Raw genomic sequence first — 20,953 nt, 5'->3', positions numbered from 1 at the left:
GACCATTACTTTTTATTTTACATCCCACATTGTATCTTCAGCTGTGGTGTGTCTATGGTGGGACAAGATCATCCTACAAATTGTTTTTTACCTTAATTGAGTAGATATGCTCTCCTTTTAGCACAAGATCAATACCCACCATGTGGATTGGAAGATCAACGGCTCTGATCACCCTATACATGTCCAATTTGTATGGTGGAGGTCCAAAGCTTTGTTGGGCCCACTGGGGCTGTTCGCCATAGGGATAGCAAGTCGGGGTTTGTTTTATCCTTGGATAGATTTGCTATCCTCTGTTCATGTAGACATTTGTGCTTGGATAAACTGCTACTAGGACAAATTGTTGAACAACGAAACAAAATAATTTCAAGTCAAAAGTTTGGATAATCAATCATAGGAACAGCTTATCCAAGGATTTCTTTCCCAGAGGTGAACAGCCGGGATGGCAAAGCCAGGTTTATTTTATCCTTGGATAAACTTACTATTCTCTCTTCCCATCAACCATTGTTCTTGGATAAAATATTGTCAGGAGGATAATGGACAAGATAATTCAAGATAAACTTATCAAAGCATAATATCCAATCCCAAGAACAGCTTATCCAAAGATTCCTATAAATCAGCCTTTCACTTTCTTGTGAAGGGCTGAGATTAAAAACCAGGCATTCTAGTGAGATTAATCTCAGCCCTTCATAAGAAAGTGAAAGGCTGATTTATTGGCGATGCATGTAGTCCGGAAGAGGTTTCCACTGAGGTGAAACGGGCTAAAATATAAAATACCCACTGTATCTCCCATGGGCTGAGACTAAAAGGTAACTGAATGTAAAGGCCCATACATTTTATAAAGGCCCATGCCCAAGATAAGCCTACAAAAAAATTTGGGGCTGGTTTTTGTGGTAATATGGAACGAGATGGGGCCCACCTAATCGGCATCATACTTTTAAGAGTCAGTTTGGATGCATGGTTTCATAATCCTAGATTGTAAAATCCTGGATTTTACAAGCTAGAACCTGGATGGATTTTATAAAATGGTTTTAGCTTATAAAATCTAGTTTTTTGCTTGTAAAATCCATGAATCCAAACTGCCTTTTAAAGGTCTGGGCAAATTAACCAGTGAACCCCCATCATTTTGATTGCTATAGCTAAAAAATTTCTCCAAGTTTTTACCCATTAAATATGGATTATTGTTCTATTGATCATATCGGTCACTGGGCTTTGCCCCATTTTAGTGAAATTAAGAAAAGAAAGATCTCAGCTTAGCTCAGACTTGATGGAGGATAAGAACCAGATTGGTAACTGTACTAAGAATTTCCTTCAGAGTATAGTCATTTGATGATTATACCAAGAAGTTCATATAAATGTTTGTTTTAGGCATTTGATGATTCCTTCTGGGTCGACTATGCTAAGAAGTTCCTTTAAATCACTACATGTTTTGTTTTAGAGTGGAAAGAGCTTTGGACAAGGTATCTAACCAAGCAAGGAATGCATAGGCATAGACTTGTGTCAGAAAACTTCGTGTGGTTTGTTTTATAAACTCTCTGCACTTAGAAGGATTCCTAGCCTTTTTTTTTCTAATGGAGTTATGGGTTTCATGCCAACGGCAAAGAACCAAATAAGGTGAGACCTGATGAAAGATCTCTCAAAGTACTTGTCTTGTAAGCAATCAATCTTATAGATTAGGCATGTGGCTCTTAAGATAAGGGCCCAATGTGGTTCTCAATCCCAATCACTCCCACATGTACTTGAAAGTATGAAATGCTTGTTAGAGATTTTCAAAATGCAAAGTGGTATTTGAAAATTCCAATGGTTTTACAACTTTTTAATTTTAAATATAAAAACTATTTTCAGACAGGGACAGTCGACTGGAGTATACCGGGCGACCGCGGATTAGTTACTGAAAACTTAATTGATTTCCAGGAAGGTGTCGGAGGTCGATCGCGGTTCTTTGGAACGTAAAAAATAAAATTGACAGAAGCATGCCGGCGGTCGACTGCGGCAGTAGGGGCGGAGCCAGGAATTTACAGTTGGGGGGGCCGGATTAATTTACTCTTGTCTGCTTTGGTTATTGGGGGGGCCATGGCCACTAAACTAGCTTGGCATGCATGTATAGCCATGCACCATATAAAGGAATTTTCCAAGTAAGGGGGGGGGGGGGGGGGGGGGGGGGGGGGGGGGGGCATGGCCCCCCTCAAGCTATATGTGCCTCCGCCCCTGCGCAGCAGCACGATCGACCACGGCTGTTCGAAAAACTATCCGTTGGGAGAAAATAGACATGGCTTTTCACTTCCATTTTTCATCATTTTATTCATGTCTTTTGCTTCCCATGAGTCATGGATGTTTTTCAAACACAAAGGACACTTTGTGGGTGATCAAAGACACTTAAATCACAAAGAGTTGTGATCGAATGGTCATTATTCAAACCAATCAAAGGGATGTCTATAAAAAGAGCAGAAATCTGTCTTTTCAATAATGAGAAAAACAGTTATTCTTGTAGTTTTCTTCTTTCTCTAGCAATCTCTCTTTCACTTGTTTTTTCAAGTTAAATTTTGTTCATAAAACAGAGCACTAAAATCTGTTTTCTGCATAAACAGTTTTAGTGATTTTTCTCTAAGGCTTGAAGTTCTTAAAAGGTGTTTTCGATTTGATTTTGCTTGTGCAAAGCGTCATCAAACATTTGTAGAATTGTTCTACAAGGCTTCATTGTATCTTGGAGACAATTCGCAGATCCCCTTTGCACACAACTGCTGGGAGCGAATATTGTCTTAAGGAAAGCGATTACGCGCCTTGAAGCTTCTCTTCTTCTTTCTTATAGCCTTGACTGAAGGACATTCCCACCAACAATGCTTAGGTCTTCAATTATTTCCAGTAACTAGGCAATTAAACAACTGTTTAAAAACTCCCTGAATCCATCATGTATTGGTATGCAATTTAATGGAACTCCATGTAGCATTAGTCCATGGCAAGAGGTTAAAAGACAAGGTTTTTCACTCAAATCTATGGGAGATTTCACAAAATCAAAACTATCTTGTGTGATATAATGGAAAGTGCTACCAACCATGAGAAAGTTTTGCTTTAGTAGGAAAAAGGATAGGGATAGTAAGACTAGGTACTCAAACAACAATCAAATTACTCACTCAGTTCAATATTCCCACTGAGATCATTTATCTTATTGCTGAAAAAGTAGCACGGATAGTGGGAGACATGGTATCATCTTCCAATAACTTGTGTGCCAAAATAGCTGAATAGCTAGAGTCCAAGAGATCCTATCTAATCAAGTGGCTGCCCTTTTACAGTATCTATGGCTAGGAAATGATGCCTAGCACATTTGTCCACAAGTGAGTGTTACTTTTTTACTTTGCTTTTCTCCTTTTATGGTTTTCAATCAGTTGATGGAAAAAATTTAAGGAAATAAGCATAATGATCCTAGGACCAAGAAAATTTTCAACACATGATAATAATGGCAGCAACTAGCATAATAGTCCTCATAACCCCACCTGCTATGTTACATGGATTCTTCTAAATGGCCAAAGTACCAGCGTTGAATGCGTGCCCTAGTCCGACACTCCATGGATTCAATCACAACACAACACTTCCAGATTCTATCTATGGTTTCAGTGTGCCTATTAAAATTTCGAATATATAACATGTTATGATCATATTCTTATGCAGACATATCAAATTTTAAAATTTATTAAAATATATTACCGAATCCATACCATTCAAAAAAATTACTGAATCCATAAGTCATTTCTTTCTAGGTTTTGCGAATTTGACAATTTGACAATTGTTACTTGTAACTTCTGGCACTCTTACCTGCACCTATGCAACATAGCCCACCAGATTAGTAGACCTGTAGACTGGCACCACTGACGATGTATAGAAACAAGAACAACATGAAAGGAAGGATAATCATGAGACTATCTATACCTCCACCAATGAACAAATGAATAGATACGATAAAGGTTCCCTTAAGTTTCAGACATTCACTTTGAACATGTTATCTGAGTGTCAACCATCAACTTGTCGAGGGAGGGGCAGCTGCCACTGAGGCATAGGACGACACCCCGGCTTTATCAGGAGAGACATGGACAACTAGAGTGGTGTAAATAAGCTAGATACTAGCAATGAAATAGAAAAAGATTTCCCATCATTATTGCATGCTGGTGGACATGAACTTCATCTGTGGCAGGCAGAGATAATGTCAAAGAGGGAAATTATCAGAAATAAAGGTTTGATGTCCACAAGAGTGTTGATGCAACATGCAAAAGCAATACATATTCCTACAATCATTCACATTTTTTTAGTAGGTAAGCTGGGATTGAACCTCCCACCTCCGGATTGAAGAACAAAGCCTTGACCATTGAGCTAGAGGTTCAATCCCACAATTCATTCACATATACTGAAAGAAAAAGAGCCTAACCAGGACAGTTGTAGTCAATGTGAAGAACCCATCATACAATCCACATTTCTTATCACCATCCTCCCTAAATATGCAGTTATATGCACAAACATATAAAATACATGCAACAAACACAAACCTATGTGTCTTAGCACCTCTCTTGCTTCCTGAATCTTGATCTATGTTGCATCAGTACGGATACGAGTGTCGAAATCCACACAGATATGGAGTTTCATATTCGATAAACAGTAAACCACAAAAAGAAAGATTTGTGGATTTGCAAAAATATGTTAATTAATTTTTAAAAATTATTTTTTTACATAATAAAATGATTTAAAAATTAGTATATTGAAAATTTAAATGGGTTAACTAAATACAACGTTTTAATTCAATATAAAAACTTCCATTAGGATGGATAAAACTCAAAACATGTGGTAATTTTAAAGTTTTGGTAGTAGTATTCAGAAAGAAAACATACAAAAGAGGTCTACTGGTGTTGCAGAGAATCCTAAACTATTGGAATCCAACACGTGTCTGACACTGATACTTCGCCCTTCAAAATAATTCATGTAACATGGATCTTGAACTACATGTACTTCAGGTATATATACATATCATCATGCATATGTATGTAGTTACATATGCATGCATGTACTTGCTAAATCACATAACGGGTATCACTCTATATGTAAATCTAGGGTATCACTCTATAAGTAAATATAAGTTATGCATGTTATGCATTGCAGTCTTGTCTATACATCTAGAGAATATTGTCTGACCAAGTAGTATTGTGTAGCTATGCATGACTCAGGATGTCTCGGGTGCTCTGTCACGATCATGGAGATACTACTTTTATTTGCACTTTTTGGAAGTTTTCGAACAAGCCAACCTCAAAATCAATCAATGAACTGGGTCAGATGTCACAGTCATTGTATCCACACTTCCATGAAATTAGACATTAGTAGATAGAGAGATCCAATTAAGATGATAAGTGGAATTGCAATTTTTCAACATAAGATTTGTGTCGGAGCATAACCTAAAGGATGTGTGGGTTAGAATTAGCTTATGACAAGATATGTTTTTTGTTATGTAGGGTACGAGTTAATGTTCAATCTTTCTTACTTGAGGGTGGTATGGCTTTCTCAGCTATGTAACTTCTTAATGAGCTATGTAACTTCGTAATGAAACTACAATGACTAATCCAGCTATGCATGCTGGGCCTCTAATTTCTCCAATGCTAATTTCTTCTAGATTCTAAAATATAATGCTGTCTTTTGGTATTTGGTCATTCAGCTACAACAGCGTGTCAAGAAATTTTGAGGCAAAGTAAGAAATCCAACAAATCTATCAAATTGAGACTCAACTCAACTCAACTCAACAAAGCCTTTGTCCCAAATTGAGAAATATTAAATAATTACACAAGATAAGAAGGAACATTCTTGATTCACTGTATTAAAGCTTTGAAGATTAAGAGCTGACCAATAATAAAGTCTTCATATTTGAAAGGATCAGTCTTAAAATAAACAAGTGGCAACATGATTTATACTACGTAACCTTAGGTGGATAGTGAAAAATATCCCTGAGATCCCAATATTTTCATGATATTAGCTGCTGATATTCTCAAGAACGAGATTTTCCTCAGATTTCCCAATATTTTATTATTATTATACCAATACGCTCACAAAATTTCTGTATTAGTATGCTTTTCTTTCTTTTTTGTATTCTGTTTTTTATTTTCTGTTGGGTATTCCCAATTATATCCCAATTCCCAAGAACAAACTTGAAAATCTCCCAAGAAATCTCTAAGTTGATAAATTTGCAAGAAAGATATTTGTCATTGTGCTTAGGAGCAACTCTGCATGGTACAATTGATATCAAAAGCTCTTCCATAGTGATTTTGGATTCTAATCCATTTTCCAAAGCTTCAAGTTCTGAATTCCCTGAGAAAAAATAAGAAATTTACTTGGGAATTCTGCCATGTTTCATGAACTTCACCTTAAACTAGAGTAATGCTTATGTTCGAATATATTATAGGATCAAACTCAACAAAAGAATGCGAATTTCAAATAGGAATTAGTAGCTTTCTGCTAGAAACGGGAATCGTGGCATAATAACATATTCCAACCTCGTATTGTTTTCAGAGATGCAAGCAAGTTGGCATAACAAAAACAGCTTACACTATTGACAAAGGTTAACATGAGACCCCTCGAGTTCATTACACAGCAAAGAAACACTACCAACAAGAATAGTTGACAAGTTCACAACTGACACAACTTACATGGATTCAATATGAGACCACTCGAGTGACACCAACAAACTACATGGATTTAGTGTTAAGGATTTAACCAAGGGTTGAACTGTGAGGGATCTGTCCCAGTGTAGAAGCCCTAGGACTGGGTGTTTGCTTTGATTCTGGCCCCTTCATGCCAAACCTCGGACTGCGTTCCATCCTTAGCTCACTCATGCGAGGGCTGAATGCCCTCTCTGAAACCCGTGGGCTGTATGTGGGTTTCAAATCATCTTGTGAATTTGTAGTTGAGCTTGTTACTTTTGGACTGTATGTATGCCGTATCTCACCACGGCTTCGAGTGATAATCTCATCTAGCATTTCACCCTCATCCGTATGACCATTTCTTGTTCTTCCAATTGCATGTGGATCTCCATCCTAAAACATATGGATTATCAGCTAAGTACAGAAATTTCAAAACTTAAGCTAGATTAAGTAATGTATCTAACCAGCTTACAGTTAATGAGATGTTGTATGCTACAGCCGGCACTTCTTCATATTCTGCTGCATCCAAGTCTTGGAGATGAGCGCCTTTAAAAAATTTGGGGAGCAGATACTGCCTCACCGGGACTAGGAGCATAATTAGCAATGGGAATAAAACCCCAGCTACAGGAATCCATGTAATGCCAAAACATACAAGCAGGTAAGTTGTCTGAAAAAAGGTGAATATGGCTACTGCTTTGAAAGGCACCGTTTCGATAAATGTGGCGTGATACTTCTCCAGCACCCTGAAAAAATTAAGGATCACCAACTCATCAATAAAAAAATAATGACGTATTTCCAAATCAAAGTGCCTATTTTTCATAGCCAAGGCATAAGTGAATAACTTACTTGTATCTTCGACTTGGAGCGGTGAAAAGCAATAATATCCTCTCCCAGAACTGATTGCCTGGCAAGCTTTCGATCGCCATGAAGGCAAAATACCCCCAAAGAACTGCTGTCGGGATTTTTTTCAAAAGAGGCATAGCTGCAACACAAGCACCAACCATCATAGCCTGAAGCAAATTGCTAAGGCGTTGTTCTTTGACCTCAACGGGGAGGAGATCATCAATATCCTTCTCCATATCAAACACAGATTCATCAACAGGGGCATCGATGGTGCCGGTGGTCGAAGCCAACTGAATTGTTGATTCTTTCAACTCCCTTAGTCCCTACTCAAAGCATGAATGTCAGATAATAGAACCAATAATTTTCTGTATTATCAGCATAGGTTTAAATCATGGGTATGGCTATTGGCTAAATTTACCAGAGCGGCTGGAGTTTGATAAACCAATGGAGTCTGCATTTGATTATACGCTTCCTGCATGCTTCCATAGAACTGACCCAAGCTTGCATTTTTACTGATACTTCTGCGTGCGGTTGATACAAGCTTATTGCGCAGTAGCTTTTACGAAGCAAGGACCACCCATGTTAAAATATACTAGATGTAACTCTTGATTGATGAATATAAATATTGGTTTAGATGTCATGCATACCTGATGTTTCAGAGTAGCCAAGCTTTTCGTATGCATTGGAGATTGGGGAATAACACCATTGGAAGGAGGGATGCCAATAAGGCCACATAATATGACCTGCCTCACAAAGCACAGTAAAAATCATCACATGCCTACCAAACTAGTAAGGCGGTGTATGTTGAGCAACAAACTGTCAAGAATTCACAGCATTCAATGCTTCAAAGGTTTAAACACGGACCTCATAAAGAAGAACATAATTCAAGAAAAGTCTCACTCAAACAAATATAAATAAGAACTCAACATACAGAATGCACAAATACAAGGTCACATATACATGTGTATGTATGTAGATGCATAAATCAGGTTGTTGTAGGATTGGATGATGAAGACATCTTGCAAGGATGCATCCATTTCCAGCTGTATTTTGAGAAATTATGTGTGCTAAAACTATAAAGGAAATCAAACGCAGGTGCTCACAAATATCAGCAATTGACAAAAACAAAAGGATCAGCTAATCACAAACACTTATGCATAACCACCCAAGAGATCAAGACGAATGGGATTTTTTCCACATTTTGAAAGAATACTGTATGCTTTTGCCTAGTAATTTTGTTAACACGTCAAAATTAAGCTAAGAGCAAAAAAAGAGCTGAGAGCCTGAGACATCTTCACTCACATCTGTCATTAAGTGTTAATGATGAAACTTAAGAACATCAACTGTTTGACGAGATTTATAGTGTTCTGGTTATAACTTGGCCAAAATATTGCTATCCACAGAGCTCTGGAAATGGAAATTTGCGGTTGAAAATCTGGCTTTCTTAGTTTGGCACCAAAGTAAAAAATGTCCCATTTTTTCTGAAGAGATCTCAATGCCCTTGATAAATAAAGCATGAAGCTAAATTTAGAGATGGTTTAGCAAAACACATAGCTAGACAATCAAGCACTTTTTCTTTCAAAAATGTCTCGATAAAAAATTAAAATCCATAACCATGATAGAACTTCAAAACAAGGTTTATAGTACAGAAAAACTTCGTTTTCTGTTATAAACTTGATTCTTGCAAAACAACAGTCATGCAAGAAGAATAGCAATCGAAGGTTTAAATCTTTTTGGAAATGACATATATCTTGGTTTCAGACAACAAAAAACAGACACTCATAGGAACCTTCATTAGAATCTAAATTTTGAAATCATGATGATCTTTAACTATAGTTAGAGTTTGTTGTCTCATTTCAATAGATGCTTATATAATAGAAAATGAAAAGTGACTAAAAATTTCTTATTTTTCTGGAAATATCAGTAAAGAATACCTCTTACTTTGTGTGTATTGTGTAAGACACTACTCTCTAGGTTACATGTATATTAGATACAAGTGAGCATCCACTCCGACACATGTGTAGTCCTTTACTATTTTATGTCCAACTGAAATGCATTAAAGAAAGGCAAGAACAAAATGTCCCAAAGAGACAAGCTATAAGGCTAAATAGAAGTTCATTTTTCCAAATTGCACCCTTTAGAACGATGAAGTAAACAAAAATTTCAATACCAATAGCTTACCAGGAAACCCAAAAGAAGAAGATCATAATGAAAAGAAGGTGGTTTCTTCAGATTGAACTCCTTTTGCTGAGCAAGTTGAGATGCAACACTATGATCAAAGTAGTAGAGCACGGCAATCATGGTGGCTGGAATAAATGCTCCGACAATATATAGCAGCGGTACATTCAACATTTCCTGTGAAGCAATCAAATGTAAATTTCTAGACGAATATGCATCATACTTGTTAACTTACCAACTTCTCCAAAAGCTTAAGCTGTTGGAGAAAGGCGTTATTTATCTTTTATACTTTAACACTCCCCTGCACGTGTGGCCCACTTGGCACCTGTGGTCCCACTTTGGGGCGACCATCGCATGTGGATTTTTGGTATCCGGGAGGTTTGAACTCGAGACCTTTGGCTCTGATACCATGTTAACTTACCAACTTCTCCAAAAGCTTAAGCTGTTAGAGAAAGGCGTTATTTATCTTTTATACTTTAACAATACTTAACAACCAATAAGTGGAAGCTAATTTACATCATGCTTAACAACTGAAGAGTAGAAGCTATTTCAGGAGTGGAGAAACAATGGAGTGGTTCGTTTCGCCTAAAACGCGTTTCTCGTGGTTGGGAAACTCGTTTCCCCTAAAATGAGGGAAACACGTTTCGGAAACGTTTCCAAAATATGATACAAAATTGGAAAAATGTTCCTGAAACACATGAAAAACATATAGAAAACTTATGTAAATAATGTGTAAACGCGTGATAAACGTATGCAACACTGGTAGAAAACCCATATGAAATGTGTAGGAAACATGTGTGGAACTTACGAAAATCATTTTGGAAAAAACACATGATTTCCTAAGACGTTTCTCGCACGATTTTCTATTGTTTCTCGTTTCCCGTTTCCCGTTTCCCGTTTCCCCTGTATTTTTTTTTATGCGTTTCCCGTTTCCGTTTCACATTTCGTTTCCCGAATTCGTTTCCCACCCTGGTAACTATGTTATAGACTATAATATAAATTAAGAAATGAGACCTGATAACATAGACAAAATTGTATAAACTGTTCCTATTGATTGCCCATAGATATTTGCAAAAACTCTTTCACAAGGTGGATGTGGGTGATGATGAGTATGAGCTCACTTGAGAAAAGCAGTTGAAAATATTAAATGGGATAGAGAAGGTAGCAATTACCTTGATCACAGTCCAATTTGAATAAGCACCTGAAGACCATGGGTTTGGGCTAAAAAGGCGCCTAGGAATCCCACTCGGAACATCTTTGGATGGTATATAAGATACAGCAGTCCATACAAGCACCATCAGAGGTACCCCATAATCCGCGATGAATCCTCGTACCCACGCTATAAATTTCAGTCTGTCATTACTACTATGATGAATTACAATGAGAAGTACATGCAAATGCAATTTTTTATTGCTAGTAACAAGTATAGAAAATCTGAGAATCACCAAGTTAGGACTAAGGAACTTATGAAACCAGAAAGTGCAGAAACTGAATCTTTAAAGAGTTAGATGACTGGCAAAAAACCATAACTTAATATGAATGCATATTTTCTCATGTGGCACATTATTTGTTAATCCAAGTTATTATACCTGTCCCATAGCGCCACGATCGAGCTTTACGACTCCTTAGTGCAGTAAAAAGAAGGCCAAAGGACATAACCAATGCAAACATTCCATTTCCAAAGCGCCATGATGGAAGTAATGCAGTCTGACTAGGGTTTTCTCTGTCTGGTATACCAAACTCATCCACAACTCCCTACAGAAGAAAATTCATGAACTTCAAATTAAAGAGCAGAGTAGTTAATAAAGGATTCAGTCTGATGTTAGAATAACTTCATAGGACTTCAATCTGAAAACATATTAATATGATGCAGTATTCATGGCACTGATTTCTGTTGGTCAATTCACAGTTCTTTCTTGAGCTATGCAGTTGAACACTGCAAAGTATAAATGATTAAATAACACCAACTCTATCAGCTTAAGCTTTCTGAGCAATTGGTTGTTTCACATGGTGTCAGAGCTATTGCCTCCTGGCAAGTCCTAGGCTCAAAACCCAACAACTCCTTGGTATTAAAAATCCACATGTACTGTCAACCCAAAAGAGGGGCCACATGTGCCATATGTAGGGCCAACCCACACGTGAGGGGGAGTGTGAAGTATAAATGATTAAATAACACCAACTCTAACGGCTTAAGCTTTTGGACTAATTGGTTGTTTCACAAACACAACTAGCTCTTACCTTGAGTTCTAGCTAAGTTGGCCAGCATTTGATGTGGGATTAACATCTGCAATTCAACTAACATATACATAGTTTCAAGGAAAAGGACAATAGGTTATCTTTCTTTTTTTGGATAAGCAGCGCACGGAGTAAACAATCACAAGAAAGATTACACTAAGGGCAAAGCTTGCACAATAAAAAACTCCAATCCAGAAACACCTTCATTAGCTAAGGATTCTGCCAAGTCATTTCTTTTAAATTCCTAATGTGATGCAACTGTTTTAAAAGAAAATTCTCCACAAATAATAATCAGCTACATAGCACATCTGAATCCAATTAAATAGCAAGATCTTCAACCAATTAGTCTTGGTAAAAAATAACTTAAATATCATCTATAGATAGAGAGGAGAATAAGGAATCCTCACACGAATAGCCTGTTGCATGAAGAGCATCGCTATCAGCAGACCGAACAGTTCACCGGCTATGCGGGTAAATCTATTGATAATGGAGCATGCACCCAAAATAGCCAGCAAGAAGAGCAACAATGCCGTCCACACACAAACCCTAAAGCCCGAAAAATTAAAGAAAAAAATTAACACAAGAAATTAGTTTGACATCCATCAGAAGTGTGATTGAAAAATAGGTCTACTGGATTATGAGTCACAGTGCAAGAGCATATGATGTACCATCCTGTCCAGGCTAAGAACAAATTTTGCCCCAAATCTTCTCTGTCCTTCACAAAGTCAAACATGAACGTGTACATTAGTACCGTTGGCTCGGCAACCCCTAATATAAGCAATGGCTGTCCTCCAATTATTGAGTGTATGATGCCACAAAGTGCCGTAGAGGCAAGTGTTTGAACTGCAGTTATAGTCCCATCTGTGACAGCCCAAATGAAGCATGCCATTTAGAATTTGAACCCATGCTAAGTTAAACACAGTAGTGAAGAAACTTGAAGAAAGGCTTAAAGTAAGAATATTGTTTCAAGAAGTCCTCCTACTTGTATTCCTCTCCAGTTGCTCCCCAAATGATATGACTGGAATAGCTGAAGCAAAGAATATGTATGTTGTGGGAGCAAGGATCCTGCATAATCAAAGCATGCCATTTCTTCATGGGAAAATTAAATAACTAAAAACTAAAATCCCCATAATCTGATTATATAAAGGGACTACCTACCAATGTTTTGTTCTTAAGGGCCAAGCATGGTCAAAAATAAATTTAAAAAAAAAATATGCAAATTTTGAATATTGATTTCTTAAATGCACCATTAAAAAAAGAGATCTTAAATGCAAAATTACATATTCACTAAGACCTCAATACTAGCATCTCTATATCATGAAATAAAAGAAAAAAAATGCTCTTGATGGAAGATAAGCCTTTTAGAAAATTAATACCTGAAACCCGCACGGAAACCACCTGTCCAATCTTGTTTGTAGCATAGTAATCTTCCTTCCAGATCATTCTTGATTCCGCGGAAAGGCACAAATGTTTCCTCCATGTTTAAAAGGGGATAGACAAAATTTGAAGGCTTTGAGACTCAAACAAGAGATACAAGAGACCTACAAACAACACTAACTCGGACACAATTTTATGGAACTCGAGAGGCCATTACGATACGTAAACTTGCATCACGTATACCTTAAATCAATTTCATCTTTCCTATGGGAAGTGAGAACAACTATGGGCAGATGAACATGAAAGCTTGATACTTAAAGAATCAGGGATAAAAAACTGACCCTTGAACAGTTCCATGAATTAATCTGTACAAGTTTGAATACTACATCTCAAAGAATACAAACAATTGACTGCATATGAATGAAATTTTTTTTTTTAAAAGAATGGAGCTACCAATCTTGCTTACTTGAATTCCATCTCTCCACAAATCAGTAATGGTAGGGCTCAAAGTTCAACCTAACTAACATAATTAACGAATGCTCTCCATCTGATCAAATTATCAACTAACAAACGAACTCAACAGACATCGGATCCATCTCCCCCTCTTTCAATAATAAAAAACTTTTACTCATCAATCAGTAACAACCAAATCCGATTGCTCAAAAAGAAACATAAATGGCTCAGAAACTAAGTAGTCAATTACATGAACAGACTGTTGTTATAACTCACAGAAAATCCTCCTCAGTGGACTACAAGGGTCTACAAGTTTGATACCACGAAATTAACGAAAACCCATTAGCAGAAATTGATTTGGTGTGAATTAGAACAAGTTAAAGAGAATGGGCATTGGAAATCAAAAGATTAACGAAAACCCATGAGCAGGAATTTATTAGATGTGAATTAGAACAATAAAATGGGAATTGCCATATCAAAAGACTAGAAATCTGAACAAAATAGACACCGACACAACAAAAGACAACTCAACTCAACTCAACAAAGCCTTTGTCCCAAACTAGTTGGGGTCGGCACACAACAAAAGACAAGCAACCAATAAATCCTTTGAACTCTACATGATTCAAATAAAAGCCCTTTTCAAATAGCAGCAAAATGAGAAACTCTAGACACAGAAAACAGATTATAATCTTCTTACATAATCCACAACAAAAAAGCACCAACAAGATTAGCAGAATAGCATGCAGTTTACAGAAAATCAAGTGATTTAAATGTACCCAGAAAGTATTTTGAGGAATGTGATGAGAGTCTAAGCAAGGAAAGTTGAGAGAAATGAGAAATCAGCCTGTGTGAAAGTGGGTGTAGGGAGAAAGAATATATATAGATGGTTCAAGAGTTGATAAAAATACATAAAATATGAAAACAGTTGCAACTGAAATGTAATTTTGTTGAACTTAGAAAAAAAATGGGTTTTTAGAAAAATAAGTTTTTAACTTTATCTTGTTTTTTCTTTCTCATATCACATATTGGCACTACCGTGTTTTGATATATGCACTAACTCACCTTGTTTTTTTAATATTTAACCAACTGTGAAATGGTTATCAACAATTTCCGAAGATAGATGCTCGCTTTCTAGAGCATCTATCTTCGGAAATTGTGATTATCATTTCACAGCTGGATACATAGTAAAAGACAAGGTGGGTTACTGTAATTATCAAAACATGGTAGTGCAAATATCAGTAGCCAAATAGCATCAGCTACTGAGATCCGCACAAGTGCACAACCATGTTTTGATGATGGGACTAATCCCTTTGTTTTACATTTTTTTTCTGACTGGCTACTGAGCCGTTAAAATATGTAAAACAAGGTGAGTTCGTCCTTATCAAAAGATGGTTGTGGGTATATCAGCAGTCTATATTTTATAATACCAAATGGACATTTTGGGTACCAAACAAAGGGCATGGTTTAATGAGATGGTTTCAGCCTTTCACGCTTTTGTGTAGGGCTGAGATTAAAAAAACATATTTTTCGGTGAGATTAATCTCAGCCCTTCACAAAAAAATGAATGGCCGATTTTGAGCACACACTTAACCCTCAAACAGTTAAAGTTGGTTATTATTATTACTATTTCCTGTTTTTAAAACTCAACATGACAAAATTCCTGAAGAATGTAAATTGGAGAGGAGGTGAAGGAGATTATAAGATGCAAATGAGAGTACAAGAAAGAACTTCAAAATCCAACTTGTTCTCTCAAGGGATTGGCTTTATTTCGTAATCTCTTCAATAATTCATTCATCCATTAGCATTTTCTTCTAGATGGATTCTATGCTTTGTTTGGTTGCCGGGTTTTTTTTGTTCCTGGGAGTTTTGTGGGAGAGTAAGTTAAATTTTGGTCCCATCCCATGTTTGGTTGCCTTTTAGCACTAGGTTTATTTTAATCCCACTCTTGTAATGATTACTTGTGGGGTGAATTTTTTAATCCCACTTTTGTAATGATTGCCTTTTCATCCCATCCCAAGATAACTCAGGAACAAAAATAAACTCAGGAACCAAAAATAAGCTTGAGAAGAATTTTTTTCTACCCAACAATTCAAGCAACCAAACAAAGGTTTTTTGTTTTCCCACCATATCTCCCAGGGTATTTTTTTCTCCCACATAACCAAACATGGGATTTTTATTTTACCAGGATACTTCCAGGACTTTTTTTTTCCCACCTATCTCCCAGGGTATTTTTTTCTCTCACATAACTCCCGGGAACAAAAAAAACCTGGCAACCATACAGAGCAAGAGAATCCTAGCAATAACTCTCTCTAATTGGCAGTTTGGATATATGGATTTTACAATCCTAGAGTTTACACTCTAAACTTGAATTTTAGCCTGTAAAATTCATGATTTTTCAATCCGGATTATAAAATCCATGTATCCAAATGATCCCTAATTGGGTTATTAAGGATTTTATCATTTCACAACTACTTAGCGCATGTTTTGCAAGCATGAAAATCTACATTCATGTTGTTTGACAAACATGACTGTGGTGGAGAAGTGAATTCTAGGATTTTGTCATTGGAATTTTAAGAAAAAACGAGGGCAGAATTAGTCTTTTTTCCATCGGTGACGAGTTTATTTCACTAAATAGCGTACAGTTATTTGTCCCTTTCTATTGAGGCAACTGAAGTGAGATATTGGTTTATTTAATTCTGATTTGCTTTTGGCAACGATAACTTATAATAATTTAAAATTAACTGGTTATTATATTAATTAGTAGAAAGTAAGTACTATTCACATCACGTGGATTGGGCTTTAATTAATCTTTTGAGCCTATGACATAGCTCTTTCAGGCATTTCGACGTAAGGCTTTTCTATCCTTACATATTCAAAGACAATGAGATCCTTTTTCCGCATTTTTCAATATAATAATTAGGGAAATTTATTTAAAAAATGCAAAGTTTTGCTGAAATTATGAATCAAGGGCAAACTTTTGAAAATCATGATTGACGAATTGTCAGGTACGGTCAGATGTGTTTTAGGACAAGAATACCCTTCTTGCTTTTCCCTCCATCTTTTAGCACTGATCAAAATGCCATTTCACCTGCCCTTTTCACTTTATATCTTCCAGTACGAAAAGAGTGGTTTCATGATAAAAAGAGTGGTTCTAATATCAAAAGAGTGGTTCCAATATGAAAATAGTGGTTCCATTATGAAAAGAGTGGTTCCAATAGCAAAATAGTGATTCTAGTATGAAAAGAGTGGCTTTGCATTTATGAAAAGAGTGATTCCAATATCGAAAGAGTGGTTCCAGTATGAAAAGAGTAGTTCCTAAGTCAGAAATAGTGGTTCCATTTCCAAGATAGTAGTTCCAAGATTTAAAAAAGTGCTGCCAAAATCAGAATTGTTGTTCCAAAAGAAAAATTATAGTGATTCCATGGTCTAAAATAATGATACCATCACAGAATATCATCACTGTCCAACACATATACACCACCGGCCAAATATGGAAAGAGTGGTTCCATTATTATCCAAAGCAAAATAGAGGACAATGGACATATCATAGCATAGGTTTAGGGAAATGTTATCAGCACTATTGTATTTTGATGAGGGCACTCCTCACTTTATTAAAAGTAAGGTATGGCCCGCACAGATCGGAGGGTAAGGATCAACCTATGGAAATGATTTTTGGGGCACAATCTATTTAGGCTGTTTCCCATCTAATGGATGGTTTGGATCATCCCATGGTGCGAGCCATACTGTACATTTAATAAAGTGAGGAGGGCCCTCATCAAAATACAGTAGTGCTGATAACATTTCCCTAGGTTTATTATTATCCAAAGCAAAATAAAGAGAACCAATGGACTTTTTTTCCTAATAGCAATGACAATGGAGTTTTTTCCTAATGGCAATGGTAATGGCAATGACAATGGCAATGGGTATGGACTTTTACCGTTTGGAAGGCTTGGGGAAGAAGAAAATAAAAAGTGAAAAGGGTAGGTGAAATGGCATTGGGATCCGTGCCTAAAAGGTTGAGGTAAATCCAAGAATTGTATTCTTGTCCTAAAACATATCGACGCACCTGACAGCTCCTCTCTCATGATTTTCAAAAGTCTGCCCTTGATTCATAATTTCAGCAAAACTTCGCATTTTTTTAATAATTTTTCCTAATAATTATTATGATTATAGAAGGAGCAATGCTAATCGCTTTCACATTTTCATGTTTAGCAAGACTGCTTTCATATATATACAAAATTGCTTTATCACTAAGATTATGTGACTTGCCAAGTCATTGGAACATAATAATAATAATAATAATAAATTGGAACGCGTCCTTGCTAAAAACAAGGGAGCCCCCATCGGACCGTCTCAACAAAGTCCATTTATTTTAGATAGAAGCCTAAAAGAATCAACGGTTTAGATTTTTTCCAAACTTGGGGTCCTGTGTTGAATCAAAAGACCAGATCCACGTTCATGTTGCATACGTGGGTCCACACCACAGTGACCATAAGCATTTATTGGGTAAGCTGCCTTAGTCTGTGTTGAAAGACTGCAAGAGTAGTAGTTGCTGAGACCTTTTAGTCCCACATCGGATGATTGGAGAAATCTCCACTACTAGCACTTGTATATAATAGAAAGGAGAAGGACGTTTAAATCCATGCCCCCTCGTGGTTAGCACAGAGCGAACTATTCTGTCGCCTTCTACTAAAGAATACCGTGTGTTCGCCACCTCAAGAGGCATACGCCTATTTTTGGAGGGGTTTTTTCACCCTACGGTGGAAAAAGCCCCAGCAAATCAACGCAAACTTTGAATCGGGGATTCCTTTGATTTTAGTTATCTTTGTGAATACCCTAGATTCATGAGCCCAGCCCTGCCCAAGATTGTTTCTCTTGGTCTGGTTTTTATTATTTAGGATACTGTTTAATTTCTACTTTCAGTTTAAGAAGGAACTAGCATAAGGATAATGACTAATTTCTAGGACCAATTTAAGAAGGAAGTTATTTTTCCACATCCAAAAGCATGATCAGCCCAATTAAAAAAATTATATCAATATATTAGAAAATAATCTGCCATGTTATTCAAGAGAGTTAAGAAAGTAATAGTACACCTATAAGAGTCGGACTTTTCAACTTAAAGACCTACCCAACCAAGTACCCATGATTTCTTAAAACCTTGGTTGGGACTATATCTCATTGGCTGGGGCATTGTATCTCAATCTCAAGGTAGCAGGTTCAACCCCAACTTGTATCTCAGCCTTGAGGTCGTGGGTTCAATCCCAACTTACCCACCCAAAAAAAAGATTTTTATCTAAAGTCCCAGTAGTTTCGCTTGCTTCATAGGATGATCCATACCGTTCATCTGTTGCCCCCTAAATCATCTCTATAGGATGATCCAAACCCTCCATAGGCTGCTCACAATCACTTTCCCTATATATATATATATATATATATATATATATATATATATATATATATATATATATATATATATATATATAGAGGAAAGTGTTTCTAGTCGGTAGACTAGATAAGCTTATCTACTCCGCCTTTTAAAAAAATACAGTGGGCCCACGCTTCTTGGATGATCCAAACCATTCATAGGATAGGTCTTAACATAGATAGGGTGTGCCCAAAAAATCAGCACCAAAGGGTCATCCTAGCCCTTCATTTTGTTGGGCATTGTGGTTCCCAGAATGGACACATATAAACGTCCACGTTTATATGCGTCCATTTTGGACACGGTGTGCCCAACAAAATGAAGGGCTAGGATGACCCTTTGGTGCTGATTTTTTGGGCACACCCTATCTATGTTAGGACCTATCCTATGAATGGTTTGGATCATCCAAGAAGCGTGGGCTCACTGTATTTTTTTAAAAGGCGGAGTAGATAAGCTTATCTAGGGGGTAGACTAGAAACACTTTCCTCATATATATATATATATATATATATCAGATCCCCACGATAGTAGATCAACCAGGTTTTCATGCTACTTTTTTGATCTCTTGCATCTTTTTTGGATCTAATGTCATCTCATGGGACTCCAAGCAACAACCAATGGTTCCACATTTTATCACGTAAGCTGATGCATCATGGCTGCAAAACTTTTATTAATCAAAATCACGTAGGGATTTGCCTACGATCTCCAATAATGAAGCCACGTGCTCGGTCGCAAATCCGGTTTTTCGCCCAAATGTTGGGACCCGGGTGCAATTCACCCATAAAAACTAGCCGTTAAGGGGAGGGTGTCCAAACCCTTATAAGCCCATCCACATCCAGATCGGCGAACTCAATCCTTAGGGTTGTAGAGGAAGCACAAGAATTTAAATTCTTGCCAAATAATTAGAATATCTCTTCTTCTTCAACAAAAACTCCATTTACAAATGTTTGCTACACTTTTAATGGAGGGCTACTTGAGAAAAAACGTTCAAGCGATCCCACTGACTAGTTTAGGGACTCATACTCATAAATAACTTAGGAACTCTCAAACACCGAACTCGGTTAGTAAGAGACACATTCCGCTAAAACAGTCTTAACACTCCAATCACTTTGTCCAATTTACAAGTGGCTATACTCTTTGGAAATATCTCAAAAAGATCTACAACTTCTTAGTTTACCAATTTTTCAGATTCTGCCATTAGTAGTCCAAAAGTCAAGCTGAAAAACGGGTTGGCGGGAATGCACCTGCATCATCATGGCACATAGAAATTGACTATATATCATTTACTTAAAGAATGTATGACTAAGTGATCCAGGCCATCTTTAAGTTGTGGGTGTCTTCACCGAAGGACGGTCATGTTTCAATCACTACCTAACAAGCTAACTGTCACACCCCTGACTCAGGTTGGCTGACTAAGTTTGGAGGACTTAATGCCATTGCGGGTTGCCTTCGAGAAGAGCAGAATTACCCCCTGACACTAAACATGGTTATTGGCGATAACCATTATCTCCCTTTGGATTGTATTAATTTGCTGTATTTTCTTATCATCGCTGCCAATGAATCATTTAATCCTTATCTCCTCATTGGGGACTTAAGCAATAGACGTGACCACCACTTTGCTACAAGTACAACAATTTACAAAAGAGAAAATATTTTCCCGGATGCCTTCCTTGAGCAACTTCATTTACTCCCAAATCATTCAAACACGACCTTTAGAATGTACAAAAGTGCAATGGAACTTTGTGAACACCCCACACACACACACACAAAAAAAATTGGT

The 20,953-nt window shown here is 37.0% G+C and overlaps 1 protein-coding gene and 1 non-coding gene across 2 annotated transcripts; one reads left to right on the top strand and one right to left on the bottom strand.

Moving 5' to 3' along the window:
- Positions 1-6,496: 6,496 nt before the first annotated feature.
- Positions 6,497-14,604, bottom strand: LOC143884457 (putative boron transporter 2). The gene is made up of 12 exons (XM_077388046.1): positions 13,298-14,604; positions 12,904-12,986; positions 12,590-12,782; positions 12,329-12,467; positions 11,276-11,441; positions 10,859-11,025; positions 9,690-9,863; positions 8,156-8,251; positions 7,927-8,064; positions 7,512-7,831; positions 7,138-7,408; positions 6,497-7,058 (listed from the first exon to the last, which is right to left on the bottom strand). The coding sequence occupies exons 1-12, from the start codon at positions 13,399-13,401 to the stop codon at positions 6,735-6,737; spliced, it is 2,175 nt and encodes a 724-aa protein (XP_077244161.1). The 5' UTR covers positions 13,402-14,604; the 3' UTR covers positions 6,497-6,734.
- Positions 14,605-18,397: 3,793 nt separating this feature from the next.
- Positions 18,398-18,508, top strand: LOC143885645 (U5 spliceosomal RNA). The gene has a single exon (XR_013253523.1). It is a non-coding gene; the product is annotated as a U5 spliceosomal RNA (small nuclear RNA).
- The last annotated feature ends 2,445 nt before the right edge of the window (positions 18,509-20,953 follow it).

The sequence above is a fragment of the Tasmannia lanceolata genome, unplaced genomic scaffold, assembly GCF_043159265.1.
Source record: "Tasmannia lanceolata isolate RefF3 unplaced genomic scaffold, GAP_Taslan_0.1 ptg000008l, whole genome shotgun sequence".
Classification (NCBI taxonomy): domain Eukaryota; kingdom Viridiplantae; phylum Streptophyta; class Magnoliopsida; order Canellales; family Winteraceae; genus Tasmannia; species Tasmannia lanceolata.
Note: the sequence above shows the minus strand (reverse complement) of the source record. Positions and strands in the feature narration are given on the sequence as shown.

Coding starts and splice junctions, on each gene's coding strand:
- LOC143884457 (XM_077388046.1), bottom strand. CDS start 13,401: ATGGAGGAAACATTTGTGCCTTTCCGCGGAATCAAGAATGATCTGGAA. Junction 11,026..11,275: donor ATCGTGGCGCTATGGGACAG/GTATAATAACTT, acceptor TGAAATTTATAG/CGTGGGTACGAGGATTCATC. Junction 7,059..7,137: donor CATACAACATCTCATTAACT/GTAAGCTGGTTA, acceptor CATATGTTTTAG/GATGGAGATCCACATGCAAT.